The following is a 17,259-nucleotide window of genomic DNA, read 5'->3' as shown; positions in this document are numbered from 1 at the left end:
TGAATGGTGAAAGGGAGCTGAGGTGGGGGGAAAAGGTGGGGACAAGGGGCTGCGCAGGCCCTCAAGGGCAGGGCTGGGGTCAATTCCTCAAGTGGACGCACGGGCAAATGGAGTAAGATGCAGCACCAGCAAGTCGGATCCCAGAGACGAGAAGGATCCTGGGAAGTCCTATGCAGCGATTAGTGCGCAGAGGGACAAGCCGGGGCTGCTGGCAGGTTAGGGGCTGCAATAGCGATGGGTGGGTGCACTCCGCCCTCGCTGTGCCCAGCGAGCCGTTAGCGCGCCTAGATTTAGTTCCGTTTATTTCCCTTTCAGGTACCAGACAAAGTAAAAAAGATCGGACGTTTGGAGAGAGGGTCGAAGCCAGCCAGATTAGGGGTGGGATGGAAGTGGGGAAGGGGCCCTGCTCACATCACATCCACGAAGAACTCACTGGGGTTTCCCATGGCCATGCGGAAGGACTGTCTGCTGGCTGTCAGTTCGGGGGGCACCGAGGCCAGGTCACGGCCTGGAGGGGCTCCCGGGGGTCCCATGGCCGCGGGAGGTGGGGGAATCATCAACATGGGTGGGCCGTAGAGAGGGGGCACGCCGGGGGGGCCGTAGCTCGGGTGTGTGTGATGGCTGCGCAGACTGCTGGCCAGGGAGTGGTGGCTGCGGTGGCTGTGCTCGCTGGCGGCGGGCCCTGAGCGCTCGCTGGGCGCCCGCTCCCGTGGACCCCGCAGGCTGCTGCGGGTGGTGTGGTCCGACTCGCTGCCGCTGCCACCTGACTTCGAGTCCCCGGCCTTCGGGTCCTTCTCCTTCCTCCGGTCGCTGCCGCTACGGTTGGAGCCACTGCTCCGGCTGCCTGTTGGGGACAGGCAGAGTCGGGGTGGAGGACGCTCAAGAGCTTGCGGAGGAAGCCTGGGGCTTCCCTGTGGTGCCCGCCCCACCTTACCTTCACTGTGTTGACTGCTGGCGCTGCCCCCGGCGTAGCTGTATCCCAGCTCCGGGAAGCCTGGGTGCGGGTTGTAGGGGTGCGGGGGTGGCGGGTACTGGTAAGGGAAAGCCATGGGCCAAGGGGCGGCCCCGGGGTGCGGCAAAGGGGCCAGTGTGTCCTGGTCAGAGGCTCCGCTGGAGCCATCGTGGTCGTGGAGGGACAGGTTGGCCATGTCTGTGGAGGGCAGGAGAGGGCCGGATGTGGAGACTTTCCCATATCCTTGCACCCCAATGTCAGGAAAGAGGTCCCCGCTTAGGTTGGGTGGATGCACTTGAGATAACAGCAACAGCAGTGGTAGTTTCCCACCAAAATGGGAGGAGGCCAGAGATCTCTCACTCCTTCAGACCCCTTCTGCCATCCAACAGAAATGGTAGTGAGGGAGACCCCGCAAAAACAGACCCAGGGAAAACGCTTCTCAGGGGAGGCCCTCAGTCACCACTTCTGAGCTTCAATGCCAAAGCCTGACACCCAACTCCAAGTCCCATGGAGAGCCCTACCAAGCCTTTGGCAGTGTCTCCTCCCTCAGTGGACTCGAAGGGGCAAACCTCACTTGGCAGTTTTCTCCTCTGCTCAATTAGAGCGTAAAAGGTAGAGGAATGTGGGAGGCTGAAATATCAGGCCACCACCAGGTACTGCATACCTGCAATTCATTAGGCACAATGCAAAGCACTTTATCTCACACAGATGCTACCACAACCTGATGAAGATGCTGCTAGGCATTTTTCCAAATGAGGTAAGTGTGGTCCAGAGAGGTTAAAAAACCAGCCTGAGGTCAACCTACACAGTAGCCAGAACAGAATTTAAAAGTTGCTTACTTTTTTTTTACATTTCCAAATGAGGTTATTAGGAAGGGATAAGTAGCAGTTTGGGGAAATTTAGGTGAAAATTTGCCCTTGCCCCTCACCTAACACTAAAAAAATACCCATTAAAAACCAGAATGAACACAGGGCCTTTCGGAGCCTCCCCACATAGAAGGCGACTGGCCTGAATCAATTTTCTGGTGCTGTTGGGGAGGCTAGGAGTGAGGGGGGAGGGCCCAGAAAGGGAACAACTTAGTGGCCTCCTCTGTGCTCTCCACCCCATTTCCAGCCAGGCCTGGTGCTTCAGAACACTTGTCTCACTGTATCAACATCACTTCTTTCATGACTCTGCCTCCCCCTGTTAATTGTGCACCAGTTAAGGGCAAGGGTGTCCCCACCAATGTTGGAATGACCTGGAAGGGAGTATAAGGGGCCACTAGGACTAATGACCTGCCTTGAACACCCCTGGTTCACATCCCATCTGTACCAGATGCCAGAGCTCTGAGAGGGCTCTAACTGCCCTAGGGGCCAGTTGCCATATACGGACTGAGTCCTTTGTTCCAAGCCAGTTCAACCTTCCAAAGGAGAAGAGATAAGGAGAGGGGGCTCTGAGGGGGTAAAGCAGCCAGTGAAGTCTGCCAGCCCAGCCAGGAACTTGTCAAGGCTAGCAGCTAGCAAGGAGGGTGGTGGTGGTGGTGGTGGTGGGAAGCAGGGGCCTTCCTTGGCTCATGCTCAAGGAGCTGATGACTATTTCAGCCTGTAGGCTGTCGTCCCAAGGGGAGTGACTGTGTGCTCCTGGGGCTACCCAGGTCCTCAGCTCTTCCCTTTGAGCCTGCCACACTCCCAGCTTAGGAGACCTCAGCCAGTGAGAAGCCCTGTTCTGTCAGCATTTCCCTGAGCTGGGCCTCTAGTAGCCTTGGCACATGCGTAGAAGATCCAGGAGACCCCAGGGATGGAACAATGTCTCTTGAGCAAAAGCCACAGCTATTCTGAAAAGCTTTCTGTGTCCCTGGAAATTTGTGGACAGGGCTAAGGATGCCAATAAGCACATCTGACTGAGTCTAAGAAGCCACTGATTGTAAGATGCACTCAAATTTCAAAGATACTAAAATGTGAAAAAAAAGGAACCTTAGAATCAATTAAATATATGAAAAACGGACAACTTTTTTAGGGCATTTACTGTGGGCCAAATGTGGTGCCAAAAGCATTATACACATTGTATCATCTTCAAAACAGCTTTATGAGATAGATTCTACTATTACCTCCACTTTACAGATCAGCAAATTGAGACATCAAGAAGCTGTGTCACTTGTGTTTATACACTAAGGATGGAGCTAGGATCTGAACTCGGAAATATCTAACTCCAAAACCCTGTGCCTCTGTCATGACTTCAATGCGACACACTGGAGCTGCTGAGGGCCAGGGACCCACTCTCCACCAGCAACTGTGCTCTGTAGAGACAGTCTTTCTAGTCCTTAGAATCTAATCTAAAGCATTTTAAGAGTTCGTTTTTAGACTTTAGCCAGCACCACCGGACTGAGAGAAGGTTCCCTCAGGCAGAGGTGGCTGCTGGGGCAGGGTTTCAGCTTCCAGCCCTGAGCGATGCTGTCTGTTCTGTTTTGAAGACTCCCCTTCCAAAGGGCTGTCCTTAGGTTCAGAAAGAGAAGTGGGGCAAAGGATCGGGGGCATTCTGTACACACCTCTCTTGCTTTGCACTCTTTAAGGATCAAGTCCAACTTCCCAGTACAGCTTGAACAATCCTCTACAACCTGGCCCTGTTAGCTTCTCCAGCTCTATCCTGAGGCAGAGCCACCCAACAGTGGTCTGAGAAAGCTGTGGACTTGGGGCCTCAGGCCAGTCCTAGGTCCTGCCCTAGAAGAACCTGCTTGATGCCGTGAAGCTGAGCAGAGGCCAAGGGTAGGAGCTCTAGCTTTGCTGAGACATGTACATGCAACATCACACACTAGTCAGCCCCGGATGGTGGAAAGAACAAGGGCTCTGGAGCCAGGAAGACCTGGATTCATGGTCTAGCTCTTCTGCTTCTCACTATGAGACCTGGGGTGGGTTATTTAACTTCTACATGTCTCAGTTTCCTCATCTGAAAACAGGGAAAGTAATCCATCCCCCTGAGGGTGAGAGGAGGCTATGAGGACTGAGTGATAGAGATGACGCTTTAGAGACAATCAGCATGGTGCCAGGCACAGAGCAGGCACTTAGAAAATGCCAGTTCTTCTGGGGGATGCAGGGCAGGTAAAGAAGCTGAACTGGGCTCTGCTTCCACCACAAAAATCTTAGGCCTTGAGCTAGGACCTCAGCTCTGCTGCCCCCTCCTCTGAGTTCCCTGGAGTTTGCTGCCCCATCCCTGGGCACCACCCCACTCCCAGCCAGGAAAAAGGGCAAGGAGTTGGGGAGGCACATACTGCCGCAGAGGTCACCGAAGATATAGTAGCACTGCTCAGAGAAGGTGATCTTGTTGACAGTGTGGCGGATGAAGCCGGCTTTCAGCAGGTTGCTGGCATACTTGCGGGCCTCTCGCCTGTCAGTGAAGCCTTCCACATTGTGGTATAGCCAGTCCACCACATCAGAGCCTGGGGGCAAGGTCGCCATTTGATTGGGAAGCCCACCTGACTTGGGCTCATTTGGCCTCACAGAAGACCTGAGGCTGGGCATGGTTCCAGCTTCAGGGAGTTATTGGGTCCCAGCCTGTCCTTCCTCCTCACTGCCCACCCCCTCCTTCATCCCACCATGGGGACCTCTCACCAATGAATGCGTTGGGGATAGTGATCTTGAGCCACATGCGGTCTCGGACCTCCAGGCCTGATTCAGGGGAGGCCATGGCTTTAACGATGGCAGCCATGTCACTGTGGATGGACAGGTGAAAGTCGTCTAGGCCTGGGGGTGGGAGGCAAAATGATGAGGAAGAAAGGGACTGTGGAGTTAGGCAAACAGGAGTTTGCATTCCAGCTCTACTACCTAACAAATATAGACCAGTGTTGGGCAAATTACTGACTTCTTGGACACTCAGTTTCCCCTTCTGTAAAAATAGGGACTTCAACAACTATTCTACAAAAATGTTTGATGAGAATTAAATAATGTATACAAAGGTGCTTAGTATAATGCTTGTGTGTGTTATAATAAAAATGGCAGTCATTGTGGGCTTAGTTTGTGTCAGTGTGATCAATGTTTCACTTATACCTCTCATTAAATCCCCAGGAACCTGGTGAAGTGCACAGCCATAGTCCCATTTTACAAGAGGAAACTGAGGCTCACTGGGTGCTCAATATTGGTTCAGAAGGAAACAGGAGGGTCAGGTGTCCACCGAGGGAAGGTGCAGTGTGAGGTAGCTGGAATGAGCTGAGGCCCTGCTCCAGCCCCCTCTGACTTTCAAGCAAGAGTTTTCGCATGGGCCTTCATCAGTCCCTCTCACCTGAGCCTCTCTGCTGGGCCCAGGGGACAGGGTTGGACACTCACGCTCTGTGTCAGGGATGGAGCTGGTGATGGAGGAGCTGGTGGAGGTGATGGTGCTCAGGGAGGGGCTCATGCCGTAGGCAGGGAAGGTGCCAGTCATGGCTGCAGTGTGGGAGACCCAGGCTGCAGGGTCAATGGGCCGGATGGGCTCGCCTGCAGGGAAAATGAGAGGTTTGGGGCTGCCCACCCTGCCCAGTGCTGGGCCAACAGGGTAGGTGTGAGGATTCAGGGAAACACAGAAGACAGGAGAGACAGGGCTCACATATGCCAGGCAACAGTTTAGGGCTCAGTCCCCCATCCACTTACTCCTGGGCAGTGTGAAGCAACCACGGGGACTTGGGTCCCAGCACTTGGCTACAGTCAGGGTGATGGGCCTGAAAGCAAGGGTGTCCCTAGTGAGGGCAGGTTGTGTGCAGGCCAGACCAAGCCCCTTGCCTGATAGCCAAAATGCCTGCCCCCACCTCTGCAATGCCCCATCCCATCCATACCCTGGTTTGTGCACAATCTCCCGCAGTACCCGGACCGCGTCATCATTACTCATGTTCTCAAAGTTGATCTCGTTTACCTGGGGAAGAGGACAAGGAGTGGGATAAGCAGCTGTGCTGGAGAAGGGGTTAGGGAAGCTTGGTGGGTCAGGGGGTCTTCCTCCACCAAGAAGGGGCCTCTGAATAGAGTAGGAAGAATGAGGGTACAGAGGGCACATCTCCCCAACTCCCTACCCACACCACCAGCCATGGTGGACAATGGTACCTGTAACAGCATATCTCCTGGCTCGATGCGTCCATCAGCAGCCACGGCCCCACCCTTCATGATAGAGCCGATGTAGATGCCTCCGTCACCGCGCTCATTGCTTTGGCCCACAATGGAGATGCCCAAGAAGTTATACTTTTCTACAGGGAGTAATAAGACCTTGAGAGGGGAGAAAGGTTCCTACCCAAATTCGGAACCCCTTATTAGAGAGAGCGGAAAGGGATGAAAACTAGCATTTATTGAATTGGAATCAGGCACTGTGTTCAGCATGCTCAAATAGGCTTTTGTTTAATCCTTACTGGATGTGAGGCAAGGATTCTCAGTCCTGTTTTACAGAGTAGACAACTGAGGTTCAGAGAATTTAAGTGACTTTTCTAAGCCATTAAGTGGAAAAACCAATATTCAAACTCAGATTTAAATCCCAAACAAAATTTGGGCTCTTTTCACTAACCCAGCTATCTCCTAGAGAGAGTAGTTAGGGCAGATATCAGAGAGGAAGAATGCAATGGCTGAAAAATGGGAAGGAAAAAGGAATCAGAAATCACTTCCTCTAGGAAGCCTTCCCTGATACTTTTCTCCGCTTCCATAGCTCTCTGTGCTTCTCTCTGTCATAGTCCTAATCATGAGATACTGAAATAATCAGTTTATGTTTATGAAAGAGAACTTCTTGGGGGCAGGGAACATATCTTGTGCCTCTTTGAACTTCCTTGGGTCTGCCCAGTGTCTGGCACACAGTAGGCACTTAAGAGTGTTGTTGCATCAGACTCACCCATGTTGAGAGTCACCGTGATGATGTTGAGTGACATGGTGGAGTCCGTGATGCTGCTGAAGGAGGAGGACTGAAATAGACAGAGACTCTGAGCAGCATGCAGGGGTGGCAGGAACTCACTGCTCCCACCTAGCTTGCCCTCAAGGTGAGCCCTCAGCACCACCTCCCCTCTAAGGTTCTAAACTCTGACCCCAGAGGAGGCGATCCAAGAAAGCACAAGCCCTGGCCCTGCCCCACCCACCCCTAGCACCTCGGGCCCCATACCCGCTCAATCCGGGAAACCTTTTGCTTCCGCCGTCGACGCTTATGTCTTCTCATCAGGCGTGAGGCACTGCTCTGCTCTGTGGAGCTGCTGAACCTGTGGGGCCCACAGTCGTTCCCCACCAGGCTGGCCTAGCCCTGCCCCATAAGAGGCACAGCAGGGCCCCGGGCCCCAGCACAAAGCCCACATCCCTCCCAGTATCCTCAGGGTTCAGGGTTCCTCAGGGGTCACCTGCCCCACGGTACCCATGAAACCAAAACCCCACCTGCTGGTGGAGTCGTCCTCCTCTGAATCGAAGAAGCTGGTGGTCTCCAACTCGCTGCTCATGAGGGTAGATGAGCTGTCATAACCCCCGGGCTCTCGCCGCCGCTCCCCCTTCGCAGTTCCATTTAGCCGGGCTGCTGCAGGGGATGGAGGCTGCTGGGTTCACAGTGCCCAGTGCAGGAGGGAACGGGAAGAGAGGGGCACAGGCCAGGAGCTGCATCGAGGCCAGTGCTCAGGAAGTTGGGCAAAGAGGTGGGCAGCTGAGTAGAAGCTGTGGGGAGGGCATGAAGGTGGGGAAGACACAGACTCACTGTGCTCGGGGCCATCCCTCCGGCGTGGCCGCTCCCGTTGGGCACACACCAAGGAGTCCGTCTCTGTGTCATTGTCCAAGTTCTCCTGGCTGCCCCCTCCAGCATGAGGGCTGCAGGGAAGAGAGGACTTGGTGGGGGAGGGGGGAGGCTGGGGGCTCCCTCCCCCAGTCCTGGGCTGAACTGACGTGGCCCTCCCCCATAAGCCCTGCCCATTCTCAGGTCATACTCACTGGAAGGAGGGGGGTCGGGAGTCACCAATGCCTCCTGTACGCTCCATGGGTGGTGGCAGCTCTGATGGGTTATCAGCACAGAAGGGAGCCGGCTCTGGGTGTGAGCCCTCAGCTGACACCAGCTGATGGGGAGAAAATGGGAAGGTAGTATGGCACAGGGGCACCAAGGAGAAGTATGATAACTGGCTTCTGGCAGGGCATGAAGACTTGGGGAGAATGAAGCAGGGGACATGGAGGGAGAAGAGACGGGCTATGCAAGGACAGCAGACCCACTGCCAGGTTGATAGAATGGCAGGGAAGCATGGGTTGGTGAAGCGGGATGGGGGCAGAGAACAAGGGTCCAAGACAGAGGTCAGCAGATGCCAGAAGGGAACCGGAGGCAAAGTGCCTCAAAGGGCACAGGAGACAGTTTTGTCTGCCATGTATGTTTCTGTATCTGCCTTTCCCCCTTCACACCACTCCTCCACTTTTCACCAAGGCTATAGAATCTGGGACGGATTCAAATATTGAAGCATGAAACTACAAGCTATAATCTTAGCGATGGCTTTCCTCCACCCAGCCCAAGGCAGGAACAAGAGCAGAGGGAGGGTTGAGGAAGGATCCTTACCCAGGACACCACCCGGCCATTGAAGCAGGGCAGCTTGGCATTGTCGTCCGAGATCTCTTCCTTCACCACTCTGCAGGGAAAGAAGGGGTGTCAATGAGCTTTCTGGGGTAGAAATGGAGGTGTCCTTATAACCCCAGCTCTCAAGGGCTCCTCTGCCCTAAACTGGGACACAAACCCCCAGCACAAGCTGGGAGCATGCGCAGGGGTGACCCAGCTGCCTTCCTAGGGTGTCCTCTCAGTCATCAGGTGATTTCAAATTACTCCTGACAAATCATGACCCTCCATGAGTGCAACCACTCCTTAGAATCTTAAGAGTGCTTTACCCATCCCCAATAAGGCTCTCATGGGCTGAACTTTATCTTTCCCTCTGACCCTAAACTAGGAAAAGGCACACCCTGATTACTGTCCTTCCTTGTCAGCTGGGAATCCTGACATTCTTCTAGGAGGTGTGGATGAGGAATTTAAGGAAATTAGGAGAGAAAAGGGGAGAAGGCATTTACTGAACATCTTCCACTGCCATTATGATAATAGTAACAATTGCTCTCATTTACTAAGCATGTATTATGGGCCAAGCACTAAATGAACACTTTACTCATATCTTTTTATTTAATACAGCAATGCTATAAGATAGATACAGATGGGGAATCTAAGGCTCAGCAGGTTCAGAAATTCACACCACTAATAAGTGAAGTGCTGGAATTTTAATCTTAGCCTGACTCCAAAGCCTTTATTCCTACCAATTATACCATCTTATTTCCTTATAGTTATAATATATAATCTTCACATCAGCCTCACTGTATAGACAATATGATTCTCATTTTATGAATAAGAAGCTCAGGAACATTCAGTAACTTGTTCAAAGTCACAAAGCTAGAAAATGTCAGAGCTGGAATTCAACCCCAAGCTTGTTTGACTCCAAAACCTGCACCCTTTCCATGGTATTTCACTTTCTTTCCTGTACAATGACAGAGGCCAGGCGGTCTGTGGAGGGTGGGGTGGAGAAGACAGTGACGTGGGACCTGGGGGGTGGGAGGTGATCACAGGCATGCAGCGAGGCAAGAAGTCAGATCATGACTACAGTTTGGGGCCAACCAAAGAAACTGGAAAAGTTTGAGGCCCCCCCAAGACTGCATCAAATGCCCAGGAAAACAGAGCTAGAAAGACGTGATTAGGGGCAAGAGGAAGACACATGACTGGAGTTGTGAGCAGACAGGGAAGACAGCAAGGAAGGAGGCTGGGAAGCCCAGTTCTCTCTGTTCTTGAAGAGCTTCTGCCCAGAGCTGGGAACGTGCTTGGCTCCTTGTGATGCTCACATTCTTGGACTTACAGCCAAGTTCGAAGGCCGAGCCTACCCTCCTCCCTCCCATTCAGCTTTGGCTCTTCCTCCATTTCCAACCCCACAGCGACCCCAAGAAAGCAGCTCAAATCATCCTGTTCAGGGCCATCATGGCAGAAAGCCTGGAGACAGAACAAGCTGGAAAGAAGGGACAGAGAGAGATATAGCTCACACCTAGCAGCTGGTCTGGCTACCAGGTACCCTAAAGCTTACAGCCCCCTATGGGAGCTGTGGCTCAAAGGAGAAGGGGGTACGTGGCAAAAATGGCAGGGACTCTGTGACCTGCTTTAGAGAGGGTCTCCCTATGGTGGGAAACTGCTGCTGAGTCCCCACAGACCCCTCCTCCAGCAGGCCCCACCACACAGCTCCAGATACAGATGTTTCCTCTCTTTCTGGGGGTCACTGACAGGTCGCCAAGTCTTTGCTGACTCACAAAGATCAGCTGATCTTTGGCAGCCTTGGAGGACCTCAGACAGGCCCCTACCCACCACAGTGGAGCTAAATGGCTCAGGGTTCCATTGCATTCACATACAGTCCCCACCCCCCACAAATGGAGTCAGACAAATCTGGGTTCAAATTCCAATTCTGCTACCCATTAGCCCTCTCATCTTAGAGAAGTTGAACTTCTCCAAGCTTTTGTCTCATACTGGTAAATGGGATTTGTAAATGCCTGGCACACAGTCCAGGTATACAATAAAAGCTAGTTTTTAACTTTGTCCATTTTTAACAGGATCCATACTCTCTTTCTAACTAGGTGTAAGTTTGTAAGGGCAGGGACCAAACAAATGTGCTCATCATTCATTGTTCATGCAATTAAAAAAGCCTTTGCTGAGAGTCCAGTGAGTTTTAAGTCCTGTGCTTGCCATTATATGAACCTCAAGAAGCTTCAGACCTGGAGCCTGCCTTGTTCTCAGAGGTCACCATCCAGTGGGCAGTTCACATAAGCATATTATGTGTGGGAAGTGGTCAGAGCGGTAGGACCAGCAGAGGTGTTCACTGGACAGACATCTGCTGAGTATTACTTAGGTATCAGGTCCTGGCTAGGAGCAAGGTAGATGTACAGATAAATAAAATAAAGTACATTAATTTTAAAAGCTCAACCCAGAAGACAGGAGAATTTGAACATGGAGAAGCCAGGGGAAGAAGTGTGCTCCAGGCAGAAGGCCCAGAGGCAGGACACTGTGTGACATGGAGCAGGGAGCAACATAAGCAATTCCGCTTCCGATGTTACCCACTCCCACAGCTCAAGGCCACTCTACCAATGGGTACCTTGTCCTTCTATCCACCATCTCCTCAGTGCTAACCAAGTTTATTCTTCCTCCATTTCCCAAATAATCTAAGAGGGTTGGGCCTACCCCGAGCTTGACAATACTTCTGGAGACCAGATGGGAGGTGGGGAGTCATCAGGCCTCACAAACCAGTACCTCAGGGGGTGAGCCTGGAGAGAATGGAGACAGCAGCCTTCCTCCTCTGACACACTCTCCCATCTGTCAGTAGGGGTCACTGGCCTCAGCCTGACCCTCCTCTCATGGGGCTAAGTGGCAGCCCCAACACCTTTACAGTTTGCTAAGGCTCAGCATCTCCCTCAGAGAGGATGCATCTGTAAAATGGTGATAATAATAATAATACCTACAATTGTGTGAACACAGCCTTAGACTTTGGAGCCAGATTCCTGATGTTGAATCAAGCTCTCCCACTAACTAGCCAGACTGTGACCTTGGATAAGTTACTTCAGGTTTCTATGTTCTAGTATCCTAATCTGTAAACTGGGGATATTACTAACTGTTTCATAGGGCCATTAAGAGGATTAAACGAGTAAAAATTTGAAAAGCACTTAGATTGGTGCCTGGTACACTGTAAGAAGCACCATAAGAAGAGTTTGTTAAATAAATGTATAAACACACACACACACTCCTCTATTCCTCAGCTATTAGTCCTCTGTGATAACCCTACTGAGTCTGTGCATTAATTCTTCTGGGGATAAAAAACAAAATCAGTCTCCTCCACTTCATTTTTAGCATTGTTCTCAACCCTGTTAAAATGGCCTACTCTGATGTTTTGCAAAGGATGGTTCAAATACCAGTGATGTATGCAAGATGTGTTTAGGAGTCACCTAAATGAACATTGCTTAACTCAATAGTTAATACTTATTTTTAAAACATCATAGAAAGAAATGAAAGTCAGATGGGTGATTTCATATTACTGATTTGGTCAAGCTAAGAAAGAGTGAGTGGACTGACAGTGAATTTAAAGAACCTCATTAAGTCAACAGCGAGCAGGTGTCATGGGGGATGTCCTGTGACTGCAGTTAGGCCTGGCTTGACAGCAAGCCTGGGGAGAGTGGGAGCAGGCCCCGGGGTAGCCCCAGTGCACTGGACTCCAGCAGATTTGCCCCTGTCTCACAGCCTGAGGCAGTATCTCGGTTTCTCCTCACTCTATTCTTTTCTTACCACCACCCCTTGCAGATCGATTCATCCCTCTTCAGAATCTTCCAACCAGGGATGTTTGTCTCTGGGCCTAAGCCAGACGATCATTACACACCAGGAGTTCCCCACTCCAGGGTAAGTGTAACAACAACCAAGGCAAGAACAGTTAGAAGCTGCATAGCACTACCCACTGTGAGAGCACTTGCACACATATGAGCTCATGGGCTCATCAGACCCTGAGCTCCAGGGGGAAAGGTGACAGCAAAACATTCCAGGCAGAGGAGAGAGAAGGTGCTTGCTTCCCAGGGCCGGGAGAGCTGGGGTCACGCTAGAGAAGCCAGACTGAGGAACACCGGGGAGAGAAGACTGGCTTCCCTCGCTCAGCCTTGGCTCCAGAGAGTGGTGCAGGCCTCAGGCTAGGGCCAGGGAGGCTGCCTTCAGGCCTGAAGGGCCTGGGAAAACCTTCCCCACAGTCCTCCAGGCCCAGCGCCCAGTTAGTGTGGGGGCCTCCTCCTCCCCCAGTCCCCTAGGAGTTGGGGTGTGTGTGTGTGTGTGTGTGTGTGTGTGTGTGTGTGAGAGAGAGAGAGAGAGAGAGAGAGAGAGAGAGAGAGGGGATGGCCAGGCTCCCCCTCCCAGGCCAGCTGCTACAAAACCTTCCTGCTCCAACATTCCATCCCTTCTTAAAGGGGAAGTCCTTGCTCCCAAACTCTGCCTGTCCAAAGCCCCACAGCTGGGCTGAGGAGAAGACCCCGCCAGGGAGGGACGATGAACACCAAGAAACTTCCCTGGCCCTCCCATGCAGGCGCTGAGGCCCTTTCCAAGGCCACCATCTGGAGGAAAAGGGCCCATCAGCACCTGGGCTAGTGGGGACTCCTCTTTAGGGGTCAGGCGCTCAGCTCCCTTGACAACATCCCACACACCCCACAAGTAAAGGGGGAACAGCTAAATAAACATCAGATCTACAGGCCTTCGCTTACAGCCTGGCGCCTGAGCACCCCTAGCTTCCCCCTCCTTTCTCAGTTCAAAGTCCCACAGCACAACCCTGAGATGCCCGGTACTCCAAATATGGCTCGGAGTTGTGGAGCTGAAAAGATGGAGAAGGCGAAGGCCGAGCGCCAAACACTCCAAGTCTGTGCTGAAAGGTGGCTCCCTGGGCAAGAGGGTAGGGGGATTCTGGCTCTGGAAGTGGGTGGAGGGGGTGAGTGTCTGTCGGTGTGGGCTGCTGGTCTCTGAGAGGTGAGGGGGCTTCCTGGGCTGGTACTCTGATTGCTCTTGGGGAGTTGGACGTCCCCCTAAACGGGGGGTGGGGGCGGGCAAAGTACCCACAAGAGCAAAAGGAGAGTCCCTAGAGAGGCTGGAACTTCAGCATCCGAAAAAAACCAAGGGGAGCCCAAATGGTCGAGTCGCCCCCTTGAATCCAGAGCAGGGCTAGAAGCCAGTGTAGCAAGGGGAGTGCAAATTGGCCGAGAGGCCCCTAGAAGCCGAAGGGGCCAGGGTCCCCTGGAGGCGAGGCAGGGGCCCTCCTCACCCGAAATCGTCGTCCATAGACTTGAAGAAGAACTTATAGCTGGGTCGCTGCAGAACGCCCTTAAAGTCCGCCAAGGTGACGCGCTCGGCGGGCAGAGGCAGCTTCACCAGGTACGGCGTCTCCTGCCCGTCCAGGTGGTAGATGATTTTGGTCTCACCCATGGCTCCGGCCTCGGGCCCGGCGGCCGGGCCGGGCCTCTCGGGCTGCAGCGGCGCTTGGCGCGGCCCAGTGGCTCAGCCCCGCTCCGCGGCCAGCCACGGCGCCAGCTCCCTTGTTCTCTGGCCGCTCCCGGGTCCCAGCGCCGCCTACCGCCGCCGCGGCCGCTGCTTCCGCTCCCCACTCTCCTAGATCGGCTAGCGACGGCAACTCTTCCGGTGGCCGTGGCCCTCCCGGGTCTGGGCTGCGGCCGGGCCCGTTCCCCTCCTCGGGCCCCGGCGCGGCCCCGCCCCGGCGCGGCCCCGCCCCCCCCGCCGCTGCCGAGCCGCGCTGGCCTCGCAGCAGATGGCTTGGCCCTCAGCCGGGCCCCGCGGACACCCCGCCCACCGGCCCGGCGGCGGTCTCCGGCTTCTGCGTTCCGGTTCCAGGCCCCCTGGGACCTTGGCAGCCGTAGCCTAGGCCCCCAGAGAGGGAAGGGTCTATCTCACTAGGATGGCCGTGTTGCTGGACTCTTCAAGGCCCAGGCTCTGGACCCAGCGGGGACTGGCTGCTCCCTTGCAGCTGGGAGGGGTGTAATGCAGAAGGTCGCTTTGGTCCCCAGAGGTGGGTGGTGGTGGTTCTGACATATATCACTGGGGGAAAGTGACCTCGACATGGCCCTTTAGGGTCTGTCAAGAAACAGCTGCTGTCATTGAGTCTACCAAATTGAGCTCCTTGAGAGCAGAACAGGCTCTAGTGTTGATTCCTTCTTACCACCTCAGTACCTAGGTGCAAAGCAGAGTTTAATGAGTAGATTGAATGCAGAATGAGTGCATGAATGAAGATGGGCTCATGACTGGGACAGTAAGTCTCAAACCAGAACTAGGTATAATCGGTTCCTAATAGATCTCCTCACCCCTTAGGTTTTACATTTCAGAAAAAAAAAAAATTTCTTTTAGAGAGAGAGGAAGTGGGGAGAGAGAGAAAGAAATCTGTTGTTCCACTGATTTATGCATTCATTTGTTGCTTCTTGCATGTGTCCTGACGGGAGATTGAACCCGCGACCTTGGTGTATGGGGACGACCCTCTAACCAACTGAGCTACCTGGCCAGGGCTCCCTTAGTTTTTAATTCATTTAATAAATACTGAATGCTTACTATGTGCAAGGCATACTGCATGAGATACAGCAAAAACAAGGCAGATAGGGCTGCCCTCAGGACCTTTACTTATCTGGAGCGAGTCTCGTGAATTAACTTCAGAATGACAAATGCTATGAAGAAGATAAAATGGAGTGATGTGATGTAACAGGGGAAAGATAATTATGGGTGATCAGAGAACACCTCTTTCATTTGAGCTAAACCTAGAACTAATGAGGAAGCAGCTATAAGAAGTTCTGGTCTCGGGGAAGAGCATTCCAGGCAGAGGGCACAGCCAAGTATAAGGGCTCAAGGCGGGAATAATCTGGCCAAATTTGAGGAACAGAAGGCCATTGTGACTACAGGGATGGTTTTAGATGAGGCTGGAAAGTAGACCGGGACCAGCTCACACAAGTCCTTTTAAGTCACAGTAGCAAGTGAGGGCTCCTCCCACTCCATTTTGTACACTATTGCCAAATTAGCATTTCAAGAGAAAGTACCTCTTTCAGACACCTCTTCTGCTCAAAAACTTCTCCACATTCCCCAGTGTTTTCCAGATATTCTTTGTATGATAATACAAGCCCTCCGTAATCTAATCCAGGGGTCCCCAGCCTCTAGGCCTTGAACTCGTATTGGTCCCTGGTTTGTTAGGAGCCTGGCCACACAGCAAGAGATGAGCTTGAATATAATGCTTGAATCATCCCGAAACCATCATCCCCACACCCCCTACCACCGTGGGAGGAAAAATTGTCTTCCATGAAACTTGTCCCTGGTGCCGAAAAGGTTGGGGACCATTGATCTAACCTATACCTTTATAGCCTTTTGTGTCATTGTATCCTGGCTACATTTCTGACTTCAGCATATCAACCTATTAGCTAGGTCCTGCACAAAACTTGTATATTTCCATTTCATACCCTTCTCATTATTTTTTGAATTGAATTTATTGGGTAATAAATAAATATTGGTTAATATAAGTATGTAGGTTTCAGGCATACGATTCTATAATACATCACCTGTATATTATGTTCACCACCTCACCTTCCCTTTAAATTTCTATCAAAGCAATATGTGTGCAAAGTCAAATAGTATTAAGCTTTTAACAGCTATCCTCTGTCACACTTCCCTCCCCACCCCAGTATACATTTTTAGTTCATGCTACTTATTGATTTATGCATTCTAGACATTGCTTATTGATTTCTAATTATGATTGATAAATTTATTTTTCTTCCACCTCCCCCTAACTTCTTAAAATAGTAAAATCCCACTTTTTGGTTAAGTCAATATAGTACTCAGTATTGACATTTCAACTATGAATAAATGCTTCCTTCATAATTTTTTGTTTCTCCTGGCATTATTGCCTTTCTTTTTCATTTACTTTTTTTTTTTAATGTATTCAGTGTACCTATCATTAAATCTTTCCACATAACCTGATAGTTTGTCAATACATGTTTTGTTCACTCAGTCAAATACAGGCATACCGTGGAGATACTGCAGGTTCAACTCCAGACCACCACAATAAAGCAAATATTATAATAGAGTCACATGAATTTTGGGGTTTCCCAGTACATAAAAGGTTATGTTTATACTATAGTTTAGTTTGTTAAGTGTGCAACAGCATTATGTTTAAAAAATGTACATACCTTAATTAAAAATACTTTGTTGGAAAAATGACACCAATAGACTTGCTCAATGCAGTCTTGCCACAAATCTTCATTTTGTAAAAAACATAGTTATCTGTGAAGTGTAATAAAGTCAAGTTCAATAAAATGAAGTATGCCTGAGATATTTATTCGCAAGTCTGCAGAGTCGGGAGCACCGCCAGCCAGGGGCATGCGTGCACAAAGTAGACAAAGAAAACTGGTTTTATACTAACACGATTAGCTCCCCCTCCCCTCCCCTTCTCTCCCGTTTCTCCATTACTGGGTAATCCGGGTTCACAATCTAACTCGATTAACTACTTAACTAAGGGTGTGATTAAGGGTAATCTAGTTATAGGTCTGTCTCCAATTTATTTGCAAAGTTATCTAGTTACATCTTCCCATTTCTCTGTGTTTGGTGATGACAATCTTCCTCCTTCTGATCCCAGAGATATGTGTGAGGAGCTGTGGAATGTCATTTTCTCCATTTCCTCACCCCTTTTCCATGATTCATCTGTTAATTATCTCCTACTGGTTTGAGAGTCACTGGCTTCTTTATCCCTTACACACTGATGACCATCTTGGCTTGTATACAGCTGCCATTTTGAGACTTCTCTGCATCAT

General features: G+C 51.4%; 1 protein-coding gene across 3 annotated transcripts; it reads right to left on the bottom strand.

Moving 5' to 3' along the window:
• Positions 1 to 285: 285 nt before the first annotated feature.
• Positions 286 to 14,174, bottom strand: DVL3 (dishevelled segment polarity protein 3). Of its 3 annotated transcripts, none has more exons than XM_090274654.1 (15): positions 13,728 to 14,174; positions 8,438 to 8,507; positions 7,831 to 7,952; positions 7,601 to 7,710; positions 7,291 to 7,426; positions 7,028 to 7,121; positions 6,764 to 6,833; positions 5,995 to 6,134; positions 5,733 to 5,809; positions 5,551 to 5,618; positions 5,248 to 5,397; positions 4,537 to 4,668; positions 4,197 to 4,364; positions 935 to 1,150; positions 286 to 844 (listed from the first exon to the last, which is right to left on the bottom strand). In XM_090274654.1, exons 1-15 carry the CDS (start codon positions 13,886 to 13,888, stop codon positions 408 to 410), a joined length of 2,151 nt encoding a protein of 716 aa, XP_090130780.1. In that variant the 5' UTR covers positions 13,889 to 14,174; the 3' UTR covers positions 286 to 407. The 3 variants fall into 3 exon arrangements, with proteins under 3 accessions (XP_090130780.1, XP_090130789.1, XP_090130773.1); XM_090274663.1 differs by having other exon boundaries at positions 7,291 to 7,423; XM_090274647.1 differs by having other exon boundaries at positions 5,551 to 5,809.
• Positions 14,175 to 17,259: the final 3,085 nt, after the last annotated feature.

This window comes from Furipterus horrens, unplaced genomic scaffold (assembly GCF_987537825.1).
Source record: "Furipterus horrens unplaced genomic scaffold, mFurHor1.1.pri manual_scaffold_1, whole genome shotgun sequence".
In the NCBI taxonomy this organism is placed as follows: Eukaryota; Metazoa; Chordata; class Mammalia; order Chiroptera; family Furipteridae; genus Furipterus; species Furipterus horrens.
This window is presented reverse-complemented; position numbering and strand designations above follow the sequence as displayed.